The sequence below is a fragment of the Fukomys damarensis genome, unplaced genomic scaffold, assembly GCF_012274545.1.
Source record: "Fukomys damarensis isolate Sample0158 unplaced genomic scaffold, DMR_v1.0_HiC HiC_scaffold_24, whole genome shotgun sequence".
NCBI lineage: Eukaryota > Metazoa > Chordata > Mammalia > Rodentia > Bathyergidae > Fukomys > Fukomys damarensis.
The window spans coordinates 38,690,372-38,706,312 of record NW_022900936.1 but is presented as its reverse complement, the minus strand read 5'-3'; the positions used below and the strand labels follow the sequence as shown (position 1 = coordinate 38,706,312).

The 15,941-nt window shown below is 32.8% G+C and overlaps 1 protein-coding gene across 2 annotated transcripts in view; it reads right to left on the bottom strand.

The window, feature by feature from the left end:
- Positions 1-15,941, bottom strand: part of Epha3 (EPH receptor A3) — a 353,550-nt gene that overhangs the window by 7,930 nt on the left and 329,679 nt on the right. For both annotated transcript variants that reach the window (XM_010602894.2, XM_010602895.2), the window contains exon 16: positions 1,257-1,412. In XM_010602894.2, coding sequence (XP_010601196.1) covers positions 1,257-1,412 — 156 coding nt within the window. The remainder of the gene's footprint in view (positions 1-1,256; positions 1,413-15,941) is intronic.

Here is a 15,941-nt window from a genome sequence, read left to right as displayed (position 1 = left end):
GCAGGTGCCAATCTACAGATGGAGCTGAGCCACTTCAACAAGCTCTACAAGTAGGACAAGCCATTTTGATCTACAAGCGGAACGCAGTCGTAATTTCTCTCATGGGACTTAGAAGTAAGAGAAGTGGCCCCCCTTACTTGAATGGCAGTAAAACTGAAGGTTGTGGAAGCTGTTTTTAGCTAGGCAGATAGGAAAACAGGAGAAGTCACTGTGTAGCAAACAAAAGAATATGCAGGCAGTCATTAGGAGGTGAAGCAAAACTTGGCCTTATTCATAGGTAGATGAAGAATGTAAGATCTAGTTCCCCAATTTGCCTGTTTCCATTTATCATATCTTGTGAATTAAAACTCATTTTTATCACTGGATTCATGATATTTGTTATAAAACTCATTTTCTTATGTCCAGGAATTTCTCCTATCAAAAGATTGCTGTGAGCAAATATTCCCTAATAAATGCACTACATCATCTTTGATTCTTAGCCAGGGATTTAGCTCAGTGGTTCTCCTGCCTGCCTAGTAAGTACAAGGACCTGAGTTCGATCCCCAGTACCAAAAAAAAAAAAAAAAAAAAAAAAAAAAAAAAAAAGCATATTTGATTCTTGCTGGTTTTTAGCATAAGATCAATGCTGATATGTACCCTAAATAAACCCAAAATTTAATACTAATATTCTGATGCATATTCTGTATTTTGCAACTTTCAGTCTTTTAAGGAAAACAGAAAGAAATTGCCTTTAGTCTATTTAGCATAATATTCTTCAGAGCAGATACTTGAGAGTAGATGATTATGTATGATATTTAGTTAGTAGTTGTAAAAATTACTTCTAGATTTTTCATGCTTCTCTATGTATATTCTCTATCTATATATATTCATATCCCAATATTCAATATGCACAGAAGTTATCCTTTTTACAAAAGTAACAAAATAAGACATAAAAGATCATGCAATTCCCATCAAGCCGTATATGCTAATGTTTGCAAATAAGCAGCTTGATTTTGTTGGTGTGTAATGGTCTGACTAAATATCATGGTATCAGTGAAGTTACCTGTTGTGGGGACCTACTACATAACAGGAAGATACTCCAACACACATCGACATAAAAATGTGGTCACAAAATAATTCTGATCCCAGATCAATAATACAAGATATACATGTATTTCAGGAGTACAATGAATATTTATAACACACCAATCCAGGACAGATATGATTAGTAGAAAGTTCATAATCATGCATTCTTCATAATACATTTTTTTTCTTACTCTGTGGAAATCTTGGCTATGGTGTCACAAGAACTATACTCCACTCCCGTGAAGATTTCCTTGCAGTGTGCTGTCCGGACACCATTAAGCCAGTCACCTGTTGTGCGGAAGGTAGTGATATCGACATTGCTTTGGTCCAGAAGAAGGTTTGATGGCCTGCAAAAAAAAAGAAAACACGAAAGAGAAAGAGAGACATAGAGATCCGGAGTCAGCAGAGTTGCTGTATGTCAAAACGTGACACCAACATCAGCAGGAACTTCCAGGCTTCGCCGGGTGTTCCTGTTCATTTGAGAAATTGATCTGCCATGAAGACATCGTCTATTCATGCCGGCAGTTTGGAAGAAAACTGTATAATCCTCTTGTGTAAGTGTTTTCCCTTCCCTACTCCTGACTGCTTTTAAAATCATTAAAGTTTGCCAGTGAAAGCTGTAAACATAAACATACATATTATACTTTGTGTTGTTCCATCATTAGTAAAGATGGTGGGAGTTTAAAATGCAATTATAGCAGAATGACAACTAAATAATCTGCTATCTGCCTTGGTGACAGATTCAGTTTTAGTACACATCCCGCCCTCTGAATGCTTATCTGTAGACATTGTAGATATGACTGTCTAAAGAATAGTTTGAATGAAGTCATCTACACTTACAGCAGAACATAAAGTCAGCACATATTTAAATAATATTGTAAATGTCATTAAAAGTAAAAATTGCAAAAGCAACATAATAACAATAGGTAAGAATGAAATTCATACATGTTTAGCAAGACCAAATGGATATGCTATGCCATATATATAATATATATATTATATATATTCAGACATATAAATATAGATGGGATGGGTAGGGGAAGGGTAACAAGGGAAAAGAAAAAAAATGTGAGAGAATGAAAAGATGAAAATAAAGTGTTTGTAGATGGGGAGGGGAGGAGGGGTGAAGGGAGGGCAGGGGTAAGGGGAAAAAATGAGAATCAAGACTTGTCATGTAGAGGTACAAGATCCCAACAATGAATGTAACTGTACTGTATCCCTAAAATGTACCAATAAATTCAATTAAAAAAATAAATACAGATTGTAATTTTGATTTATATTGCACTTTATTATAATCATTAAGAAGAGGACTTTATAGGATTACTTTATTTAATTGCAAGACTGTTCACAAATCAATGAACACCTGCAGAGTCTGTTGCATCAAAGGAGCAAAATGACATAAAAGAAATAGAGGAGACTAAGTTTCTATTCCTGAAGAACGAAAAGAAGGAGCCTGTTAGTGAGCTGCCTCGAGGGTGTTGTATTTTTCGACTTTCAGTGACCTTTTTAATTGTCCTTTGACTCATAAGATTGGACCTAGTCATTACATGAATCATTTATTATCCTCTATTTTTTTCTTTTTTTAAGGAAAGTAATTTTAACCCAAATGACTTATGAATTCCCCTTGTTTTCAAATTAAGTTAAAGATTCATGAGCATTTATGTGCCAGGAACTAGGCTAAGCATATTATACAGATATGAAGAAACTTAATCTTTAATTAGGCAGTAATGTTATCCACTTAAAATAGATACAAAACCTGAAACTAAATGAAGTAAGTTACAATCTGAATTTCCTCAGATAAAAGAAACAGAAATGAGTTTTAGACACGTTGTTTTATATCACAGCTCACATGTTTTACTGCTGTGTTATCTAGGTGAAATGTTGATGTTGTTCATATTCTAGTTCTTCTCTTTACTCTTAAGCTATTTATGATTCTGTGATGTGACCTTTTTGATTTTTCCATGCTACCAAGTAAAGTAGTTCAATGTACAGATACTGGAACCATAAGACCAGTATAGAACCCTGGGTGTATAGTGAATATCTGTGTAACTTTTATGGGTTACTTATTTTATGTTTTCTTATCTGTAAAATGGGTAGATGGCTTATACATATTCCACACCACTGTAAGTACATAATACTTAGAGCAGTATTATCATATAATGAATACAACATGTTGCTATTCATTATTCTGGTATTAACCATTTGGTGAAATAGTTAACATTTTTAAAACTTCAAAAAAAGAATAGCATAACAAATATCAGTTAATATAAAATGCTGGGAATACAATGACTGCATTAACACTTGAGTGCCTGTAAATTCAGTGTTGTACTAATATATATATATATATATATATATATATACATATATAATAGAAATAACCCTATAAGGTGAATATTATAATGGCCTCCTCAGAATAGTTAATGACTTTTGAAAAATTAATTTTATTGGCACATTTAATGTATGCACTATCATGACATTCACTGTTGGAAGTCTGTACCTTTGCATAATCAATCTTGGTTCTTATCTTTTCTCCATTCCCTTGCCCTTCTTTGTATCCCATATTTCACACATACTGGTTTCTTAATAGTTTTGTTATTGTCACAAAATATCTAATTTTATCAGCTTTAAAACTAGAATATTATTTTTTATATTTCTAAAATGATTTTCCATATTATATCTATCATTTTTAATATTAAATTCATCATTGGGGACATTGAAATTTGATTATTTGATGTCAGAAGACACAAAGACAAATGAAGGATATATATGATGTGCATTTACCTTTATTTTAGAAATGAATTTACTATCACTTCTCTGCCTTTTGTCTAAGATCAAGTGTAGAAATACATTTCCTCTCTAGTTAGCTAACTCCAATAACATATTTACCAGTTGCATGGAATAATAACAAAATGAACCATTTAAATGAAATAAACTTGTACAGTGTTTGTCTGTAAGTAGCAATCATTGATTCTCATTGAGGATATGTGCTGGTTTTTGTGTAAATGAAAGAAAAAAAAACATCCATTTTGTGCAGGAAAATCCTTAAATGTGCCAATCCCATCTATACTTAAAAAAGGACTTTTAAATTGAAGGTTTTATAAATAGGAAGGACACACTTGTAAATACCAAATAAGTTTCTCTGGTGTGAAAACCTAAAATGTAAAAAGGTTCAAATTGTATAACTGACAATGTGAAAAAGGAAGAAAGGGGCTAAAAGAGTAGGGGAATTGGGAAGGGCAGGGGAAAGGAAAGAAGGGAAAAGAAAAATATGAGAAAAGGAAAAAATGGAAACAAAGTCTTTGTAAATATGGAGGGGTGGAGGGGGTGAAGGGACGGCAGGGGTATGGGAAAAAATAAGAAATAAGATGCATTGTGCAAAGGTTCAAGATCCCAATGATGAATGTATATCTAAAAAGTACCAATAAACTGAATGAAAAAGAAAATGGGAGTTTCCTACTCCTACTGGTGCTATTTCTCCAATTTACTTCGTCATACATAAGAGAAATTCTACCTGTGACATTGAGATTCTTAAACTAGGACAATTACAGATCATGTTCTACATATGCCTGCTGTTCTCAAAGGAGAGGAGCTTTCAGATCAACTAGATATATGTGGAACTGCATTACAATTATTTGCTTACTTCTGAGCTTTTAAAAAATGAAAAAACTATGGTGATGCTATGCCTGCCTGGCAAGCTCAAAGTCCTGAATTTGATCTCTGGTATTTAAAAAAAGAAGGAAGAAAGGAAGGAAGGAAGGGAGGAAGGAAAAAGAAAGGGGCAAAACTGTATCCAAGTTCTGCCCCTATTTCCACATTGTGTTGAAAACACAGATCAATCAATGCCCAGGTTCCTAACTGTCAGGATCATTTGTAAGTGGAAGCCCATTGAAAGTTGAAATTTTTTTCAACAACTTTCTCTTGAATTAAAATTGATAACTTCAGTTCTTTACATTGGTATAAGTTATAAGTTAACATTTTAATTATGGAATCAATGATTTATATTAATATCCTATGGCTTAGTTTTAACTAGCTCTAAGTAATAAAAAAACAAAAAATAGGCATTATTTTAGTTAATGTTTTCAGTGATATCTAGAAAATTATAAAGCACTTCAGTAATTATTTCCTTTGGAAATGTTTATACAAGTAGGTTACTAGGATTCTTTAAATTATTCATCTATAAAACATTAAGCATTTTCTTTTCATAATCAATAGTTTCTTTTTTGTTATTTTTCTAAAACTTTAAGGAATTACCATATATAGATATCCAATCCAGGTTTCAAGTCTTATGTGATATTCTTGGGTTGCTTTAATAAAGCTAACTTGAATGAAACAGCCTCTTCTACTACTAAACATCAGATAGATGATACTGCCCTCATCAGAGATACCATTGAAATAATATAGCCTGAAGTCAGTTCTGAGCGAATGTGTTAAGCAAAATGAAGTGAGGTCTAGAAATGGGATGGTAACACATTAACCTGCTGGCACCCATCCCTGCCACACACCCCTCACGATTTCTATCTCTACGGTAGCGGTAGCACAGAACCGTACTGTGGACTCTTAGTCCCATGAATAGTAATACTTTCTCATTTATGGGCTTGTGGGTAGGAAGAATCAAACCCCAGGACATTTATTCAGAATATTTATGAAGTGTGCCTAATAGCAAAATGCAGAGTGTTTTCTTCTCAATTCAAAATGGTTTGTGTTCTTCAACTGAACATTTCGGCCAGACTCAACAAAAGCTTGGGGGAAAATTAGTATAAACAAATTGAAATAGAACAGGACGTGCGGATTAGGAATTAGAGTGACCCCAACTGAGTTTTTCTCTTTATGACTTTGGATCAAAGTACAACCAAGACAAAAAAATGACCTAATTTTAATGCCAGTGACCTCAGAATAACCAGCTCTGCAAAGTATCATTTTTCCACTTCCAGGATTTCTCTGGGGATTTCAAATAAAAATTGGTTCCTTTCCTCCTCCGAGAGGACATCTGGAGAGTTTATCAATGGATAGGAATTTGTCTCTCACTGTGAAGAGCCTGTGATGTCTCTTCATGTGCACCAAGGGAATCCGGGCTTTCAGAGCAGCTGCAGGCATCGGCCTTTTTTCAGACCCAGCCCCAGACGCTGGGTCTGAGAAGGAAATTTATAGGCCGGGTGATGTGCACCGTGAGCTCACACTTTTACTAGACAAATTAGATAGGTTTCAATCTGTGCAGCTGTAAACGATGTCCTACAGAGTTCCACCTGATCTTTTACAGCTTTTCATAAATCAGTGCCTACTGGCCGCAGACCGCACTCATTAAAAAGAAATCATGGAAATTACACGTTTGCTCAAGGGAAGTAAAAAATAACTTTCCTCCCTTTCTCTCTCCATGCTTGTATTTGGGTTTGTGAATTATTCTTTATGGGCTTTCATACTGTTGCCTGAAAGACGTACACATATATTTTTTTCTGCCCATCAACCCCTATCACAGCTACAAACGGTTGCATACAAATTAGTGCCAGGTCCTGGGAAACAAATGTCAACAACTAGCAATCCCAAGAATGCCTTGTGACAATGACCCTACTTCAATACTGTTAGAATTCCCAGTCATCCGATTTGAATAAATTAACTTTGTAGAATTTGGGTTCAGGGCTTTGTTTCATGAATGAAAATCATATTTATATACATTTCTTGAACAAACAAGTACATTCAATGAAGTCCCAAAAGAGTTACCAATATATCTGTAGATGTGTTCTGCAACACTACAGTTATTTTTATCTGTTTTGGACAGTTCCAGGCTCATTACTGATGGCATCCTTTTATTGTCTGAGAATACAATATAATCATTCATTATCTTTCATAACTTATTTTTATTTTTATTTAAAATGATGTCCTCTCACTATTACAAGAACATTTTTATGTATCAACTTTTTATGTAGATTCATGCTTATCTTGTTCACTGTACCTGTGACATTTAAAATCCAGATAAGGTTCAATGTATTTGATTTTTCATTAGTAACTAAAAATAATTTTAATATATATATGAAATTAATACATAAATGACACATGAAGGAAAAGTAAAGCCATTGTGTTTAATTATCTTTAACTTGTAAGGCCAAAAAAAATCAGCAGTATCACCACCATATCTGCTTTAATTCCTCCCTGTGGTAAAATTAGTTACTTTGATTTTAAGATTTAAAAAGAAAAGAAAAAAAAGGGAAAAAATCACTTGAGTATTTGGAATATTTGAATTCTTCTCAAATGTTCTATATTATATGTATTCAGCAAGCAAAGTCACCCCATCAGTTTTAGAATTTGAGGTCAAAGTCATTTTGGGAAATAGATTGCTTTTTAAATTTTAAATTTCTCTTGAAGGATTTGTCAAAACTGCACTTATTCTCAAAAAATATTATGCATTCTTAGAGATCAGAAGTGGAGAAGAAGTTCTTTTACTAACCTTGCTACTTATGCTGCAAATTAAAATTACCAGCCAATCCAATGAAACAATATATTTAAAATCATTTCAGTTAAATTAACTGTGTAATTGGGACTATAGAATTTCATTGTACATATATTAAATATGTTATTTAAGTCTTTATGCCATAAATTTGGTTGCCATAATCCAGAAACTTAGTGGAAATATTTCAAGAGTATTATTTAATTTCTTATGACAAGAATTGGGATTCCGTGAATTTACAAGATTTCTATGACTTAAGAAAAATTAATGTCTGTATTTCATCAAATATATCCAAATTTATATATTATCCAAATTTACTGTATAAAATATCCAAAAAGAAAAAAGAAAAAGAAGTAAATTCATCTTTATTTTTAACCTCATCACTTTTTAACTTTTAATTAGTTTCCATTCATTTATGTAACTGAATATTTTTACGTAAATCTAAGAGGAATGTTGTAAAAATAATATTTCAGAATAATTTCTTACAAAAACTGAATTTTGCTCATTTTGCTGTATCTAAAGTTGTAATAAAATACAAAATTTGTCATGGTAAGATGATTTTCTTTTATCATAAAGCATATAGATTTAAATATATACATTATATGTATCATTTTCCTGTTTACATAATATTAATCATTTTTCTTTTCTTGAGTAACACAGCATTTATTGTATCTGCAGTGTTGAACAAAGGATTGCTAACTTATTTCTCTAGATCATTTTTATCTTCCAAAGAGATACTTGGAACTTTGTACCCATTACACTAATAATTCTTCATTCTCCATCCTCCTCCAAGCTCTTTGCAGTAGTTATTGTACTTTTCATTTTTGTGAATTTGACTTAAATACCTCATATGGGACTGATCATACAGTACTTGTCCTCTTTTGATTGCCTTATTTTAAATAGCAGATTCTATCACAAAAAACTTTAAGAAAGCTTTCTCTAATTCCCTAAAGAGTGGGACAGAAAGCTTTTCCTTTTATTTTATCCCTTTGCACTGATTATATTTTTCCTTTTTCCTAAATTTCCCCAAGGCATCATTTTATGTTGTCTTTCCTTTTAGTTATTCACTTATATGTAGGCCTCTTGAATTTCCGTAGGTATCCCATAGAGAATTAAAATCTTTCTTCAAAAAGAATTCAATGCAATTCTTTTTATTTAATGGAAAGGCTTTTTTCCTAAATTTTCTCTTTTCCCTGCTGTTTTGCAGTTTTTGATAACATGCTTCTTTCCACCCGCTTTTTTGCAACTCTTATGAGCTGTGGTTTTCTGTAATGATTTAAATCTAATATTAGTTCTGATTTTCCTTATTTCTACCTTAGCAATTCACCTTCTTCTGTATTATAATTGGTACCATTCTTCAAAACTCTAGAGGCAGTTTTTTTATTTTCCTCTGCAGATGGGCTAATGAGCTGAGATATGAATGAATGCTTCATATTTTTTTTCCTCTGGGATTTCCATTCATGACAATGGATTGAATCCACAGTCCCCTTACAAGGGGATGATAATCTCTATTGACCACCATCACACCAGTTGTATACAACAGAAGCACTTAATTATTTCTTATTATTTCTTTTAGCCTCTTGGTTCTTCTCGGCATTTGAGTTGGTGACTTCTGATCTAACTGATGAAGGCAGTTAGAGGATTTATTGTGCTTCTTGGATACAAGGATCCAGCAAACAGAAGCAGCAAGCAGAAGATGAAAATTATTCCTGCAGACTGAGAAGAGGCATAGCACAAGTGCAACCATTTGAACCAATGCTTTTCACCATTCGAAGGTTAAAGTTTCTTGACAATTCCTGAAATATGAGGGCTTTATTTCAAATTAAACAACATAAGAAAAATAGAGAGGGTTATATTTGTAATGAAAACTTCAATTGCTAGATTGAGATTTGTAGCTGCTAAACATGATTATGCCTGCTATTTCTATCTCTACAGAAAAAATGCTCTAAATTATATGTATAGCTTTCCTCTTTTTCCCAAGCTTGGGACAGTATCTTCAACTTCTCAGATTGGATTTACTTTTAAGAAAACAAATCATTACTTAAAAATAGGCATAACATAGAAGGTACCATAACTGTCCTTCCATCCTCACTAGTTAGACCCAGGAAAACTCTAAAAATGTTATTCTTGTAAAATCAGGCTTTTTTTTTTTCCTCAAAAAAGATGTCATATGGTAGTATGATGAACTTTTTAGGGATGAGTACCCCAAACCATTTTTTATTGCAAAGTGCTAATACTGCAATTACACCTGAATACTGAGATTTTAGTTTAGAAAAATAACGCATACATTAACAGCTTTTGTCTTAAAAGAAAAGCAAATAATATTCATGCCATAGATTGCCACCACTGCCATGGGGTTTATATATAGGTATAATTCTATACATTGATCTGACTAAATCATTCAGAAATTTGAATCTTTGGAACCAGGCACAAAGTAAGAGTAGAAGCGTCTCTTCGATTTTGAAGAGTGTATTTCTAGAACTAAGGTCATAGAAATGGACACTTTTGTGAAATTTTGCTTAGAAGAAGTTTTAAGTTTTTATCATTTTTTGCCCTGGGATTTAGTTCAGTGGTGCTGCCACCTGCCTTGCAAGAGCAAGGTCCTGAGTTTCATCCCCAGTACCAAAAAACAAACAAAAAAACAAAAACCACTTTTTAGCATTTTTACTAATTTATTTACTACTTGCTCAATTTAGACAGTTTACCAATGTCCAAAAAAATCTATGAAATCATAAGATACTAGGTTTTGTCTAAAAATTTTGTCTATTCATTTGGAAATTTACTAAGGATGCCAGAAAATATTTATTCATGAACTGAAAAGATATTTATTGAGTTTTCACTATTTGTTTAGAACAGAAATCAAAGAGAATCATCACATCGAATCTTATAGGGCTTAAGGATGTTGGGGGAAGAGATAATTTTTAAAGAACACACACATTCACAGACAGAGAAAAATCTGAATTAAAACTGTGATAAAGATCAATTATATTGCACTCAAAAGAATAGTAGTATTGAACTTTAAATTGTTTTGTCAGAGAAATGCTCAATAAGTACATGATTTGATGAGGAAGAAAGATGCAAAGAAAAGTTAAAGAAGAAGGATACATGTGCTATTTTCTTCCAAATGACTTGCTTTCTCAAAAAATTAGGAGTTACCACTGAGGCAAGAGTATCATGTAAGTGAAAGTGACACAAGCTGAAAGCATAAAACGGTTCCCTATATTTCACATTCTCCCTCCTCCTACTACAAAGAAGTTGTGTAAGTTAAATTATCTAATTTGTGCTAATTCAAATTCCTGAATGGGTTCCTCTTGCATTTGGAAAAAATTGCAGTCTTCATGATAACGTGTGTGACCTCAAGTGCTCTGACTTCCACCTGCCTCTTTAGGCTTATGACAAATTCCTTCTTTCTTTACTGGACATCAGTTATACCATCCCCTACCAACTCCTGGTACCCTCAAACTATGTTCATCTCAACCTATTTTCAGGTTATTTATTCTATAACAAGAATATTTTTGGGTAGGAAGTTTCTTTAAACAGTTAGCTCATTGCAATCTTCAGGAAAACTTAAATTTTATCTCCTCAGAGAGATCTTTCTGAATAATTTTTTATGTCTATAACAAACATCTATTTATTTCCTTTCTATAATGTATAATTGTCTAATATTCATCATACAGATCATAGGGTATAAACTTCAGTACAGCAGGGACCATATTTGTTTTCTTTATTGTTCTCTAGGCAGTGCCTAGGCTATAGCAGATTGGCATATAAGTGTTTGTTGAAACAAAAGAATAAAAAGATATTTGAATACAAGAAATAGCACTGAAGAAAAATTTTAACCATAAAAAAGGAGTCTAGATTTTTTAAATAAATGTAAAGAGAATTTGAAATTGGTTATGCATAGGTGACTCCATAGATGGATAAAGAGAATAAAATTATGAAGATTATATTAAAAGATGCTTAGAGCAGGCTAAGAATAGAAGGTAGGGACAAGTTAAGAAGCTATTTTATAATGGTATAAGTCAAAATAGGAAATAATAAAAAAAAAGTGTTTAGGGTCAGGAAGATGAAAAATGGATCACACTGACCCAGTGATTGCCTAGGTCAAAGTGTTCAGGGCAAGAAATGAATATGAAGAGGTGCTTTGATTCCTGGTTGGGCAAGCTATGAGTTGCTGATGTTGTCAAATAAAGTAGAAACCCTGGAAGGAAAGAAGGAACGAAGGAAGGAGGAAGGAGGGAGGACAGAAGGGAGAGAGGGAGGGAGGGAGGCATGGAGGGAGGAAAAAGGGAAGGGATTGGCTAGCAGAAGAAAATACAGTGGACCCTTGACTCACAAACTCAATTCATTCCCAAGTTGGTCAATTGCCTTTAAAGTCTCTCCTGTATAAGTTTAGTTCAGGTTTTCTTCCAGGCAGATTTCAGTGCCCTCGGAGAGACACTGGCCCAGGATTTCTCAATTAATCCCACACAGGAAAGGATGTTGTAATATTCCTTCCAGAACTCTTTAAGGATTAAACAGGAAGAAAAGGTGTAAAGGGGACAGGGAAGTGGGCAGGGTAGGGGAAAGGAAACACAGAAATGGAATTAACATGAGAAAATGAAAAAAAAAAAGAAATAAAGTCTTCGTAAGTAGAGGGGGTGGAGGGGTTGAAGGGAGAGCAGGGGAATTGGGAAAAAATAAGAATCAAGATATATTATGTAAAGGTACAAATCAATGGTGAGTGCTATTATATTGTATACCTAAAATGTGCTAATAAAATTATTTTTTAAGGAATCTGATCTGAGATCATCCGGTAGCACAAGCAGCCAGCATTTGGGTCATAACTCAAGACTTTGGTCATAAGTTATAACTAAAATTCCGGTCTTAACTCAAGTTGTTCATATGATAGGCCAGTGATAAATTCAGGGTCCACTTCAGGAAAATGGATTTTTCAGAAAGTTTGAGATGTGTATGGGGTCATTATTGGAGAAGTCTGGCTGTGAAGAGTGTTAGAGTGTAACGAGGCAGTGGACAGGGATGTGTGGCCAATATGATGATGCTGACAAGCAGTATTTCTCCATGTCACCCAAGGAGGAAAACCACATTCTATTCTCCTTTCCTAAGGATGATGAAACAGTATGTTGGGAAAGTCACATATTTAACAAATTCCCCAGGTGACTCTTATTACCAAGGAAAGATGAGAAATAATATAATAGGATATATTTATGTGACAGTGATCAGGCAGAAAGAAGTAACAGAGATATATGAAAGATAAGGAGACAGGAAGCGAGTGAGAAGGAGAAGGATTTGCCTCTGATAATTAAAGGTAACTATCATTAGAAAAAATACAAGAGGGGTGACTCAGATGCCAGTGTACTTCCTTTTTGTTCATTTGTTTTTTTCTTTTCTTTGTTTTTCTTTCTGAAGTTCCCACCTACACAATGACTGTATATTTTTTTTCAAACAAGTATATTTTCAATGTGATCACTAACAAATTTTAAAAGGGGAGAATTAATTTAATCAAGGATGAAATGAAATAATAATTCCCAAATGTGGGAAAGGAAATTTTCCACAGGAAAAAATTATTCAGATCTTTATGTGTCAATGTGACATTATTGATAATAACTTTGAATGACAGTCTACCCAGTTATAAGTAAACATATAGTACTCAAAATTTTTGCATTTATTTAGTTAAGTTCAATTGTGCTTCATAGAAAAAAAGTTTATAATTTTCCTAAGATTAAACAATTTATGATAAAATATATGGAAAATGCTCAGGTGTTAAAACATCCTAAAGAAAAAGTTCCATATATACGGGAAAAATCAAGTAAGAAAGAATATTAAAGTTTGGATGTTAGGGAACACTATCGCCTACTATAATCTGATATTAAGACTACCTTCACTTATAAACTTGAGGTTAAATTTCCTCAGGTAGGATTGCATAAGTTATCTTTTTATTGATGATATCTTTCTGTAGAAATGGTTTAAATGTCTTTTTGTGATATGGAAATAAGTTTAAAAGATGCCTTTCTTTTGCTACTACTATTGAGTAAAGATCAAAAGAAATGGCTTCAAGGTGTAAAATGAAGACCATATGGCTCAAGCAAGGAGAGGTTTTTTATCCTGTTAGCTGTTAAACTGTCAGATAGATTTCTCAAAGAGCCTGTACTGACTCTCCTCATGAAGTTTAAAACAGAGATTCAGTCTTTTAGGATAAGTTATGAGAATTTGTATCTAAAGATCTGTCACTAAATTCAATCTTAGTGACCCCTAAATGATATTTTTAACACATAAACGCTTACTCTCATGTACTGATGCTGAGTTTGATTCAGATCCCCTGACATGAGAATCTTTTCTTGTATTCATTGGCCATTAGTATGCCTTCCTTGGAAACATTTCTATGCAAATATTCTGCCAATTTTTAGTCAAGTTGTTTATTGGATATCTGCTTGGTCATATTCAATTTTATGAGTTTCTGATATATTTTGGACATCTAAGCATTATTACATATATGGTTTGTAAATATTTCTCCATCTATAGGTTTCCCCTTTTTTTGATACGTGTATTTGTTATGCAGAAAATTTTTAGTTTGATGTAGTATTATTTTATTTTTGCTTTCACTGCATATGCTTTGGGGCTATGATCAAAAAATTATTACTAAGACCATTGTAATGGAGCTTTCCTTCACGTTTTCTTCAAAGAGTTTTATGGAACAAGTCTTAAAGTCAAGTCTTTAATCAAGTTTGAGTTTGCATACATAATTCCATTTTTACATTGAATTTCTATAAAATTTCTTTAAGATTCTCATGTCAGCAATCATCAGGGATGGGTCAGGGATTTAGCCGAGTGGCGCCACCTCCTGCCTCACAAGCTCAAGATTCTGAGTTCTATCATCCCTGGTACCAAAAAATAAAATTAAAAAAAAAAAAAGAATCATCAGGCATATATAGAAGTCACATCTGTTGGTATGGTTATTACCCCACAACCAAAAAATAATCAGTGTTGTGATGATGCAGTTTAAACAAATATTGTTGGTATGAATGTAAATTGGATAGCGACTTGAAAAATCAAGGTAGGACTATGATACAATCTAGCAATCTCAATTTTGGCCATATTTCTCAAGAAAATAAAATCATTATCTTAAAGAATATTTGTTACTCTCATATTTATTGCAACATTTGTCAAAAGTTAAGATATAAATAATCAAAATATCAACAGATGAATGGATTAAGAAAGTGTTCTGTAGATACTATTCATCCTTAAAAATAAAGAAATACTGGTAGTTGTAACATGGATAAATCTGGAGGACATCACATTAAGTAAAATAAGTTATATGCTAAAAGCAGACAACTACTGCATGATCTTGCTTATATGTGGAATTTAAAAAGGAGTAACACAGAAACAAACATAGGTGCTGCTAGAAATAAGAAAGTGGGAAAATAAGAAAATATTTGTCGAGGCAAATAAACTTGAATTTATAAGATGGATAATCTATGGAGACATAATATATATCATAGTGACTATAAACAACTCATATATTAATATGAAATTGAAATTTGCTTTGAAAGGTTCTAAGTAATCTTGCCACAAAACTACATAAAATTAAATTGCAAAGTAACCACGTGTGGTGATGGGTATGTGAATCAGTGTGAATTTTAGAATCATTTTATATTGTATATGTTTATCAAACATCATGTTGCATAATTTAAAAATATACAGTTTTATTTGTTGATAATATTACAATAAAATACACACCCACATATACATGGGGGAGCTTATATTTACTTTCACCTTATGCTCCAACATTGCTTAGCTTTACTCTGGTCTGTTTTTACTTAAATTTTAATATTTGTCCCTACAGATTTGGAGGTCATTAATCTTAATTTCTTAAAATATTGCTTTAAATATCAATTTTAAATCATTATATGAAAAGATAATTAATTAAACTTTTTATGTCTTTATGTATTCACATACATATTCATTCATTATTGCTCATCAAACAAATAAGGTGATAATCAAGGAATTGCCCATACATGGATGACAGCTTTAGTTACCATGCCCTATAGCAATGTAAACAACAGGGTAGGCTAACATGAATGGTAATTGCAATAGTACATTTGACACTAGTAAAGACAACTGGTTAACCAAAGTTTCATGAAAGTGTGCAGTAGGCCACAAGTCATTCATGAGTAAACTCCATTACATTTGTCAAGGTACTTTTGGGCTCACTAGTTTTAAAACTATTGATCATAGTTACACAACTAAAAATTCTAAAGTGCTTCTTCTAGTTGTCAGGAGGAATTTTTTAAAGTATGAAATATGTAATAATTTATATAATAAATCAGAACAAAAGTTTACAAGCCTGTAATAACACACATGATCAGAAGATCTGTTTTTCTCTGATATGTTAGTGAAATTCTACATTACTGAACAAGACAGGCAGCTTTTCCTTTAG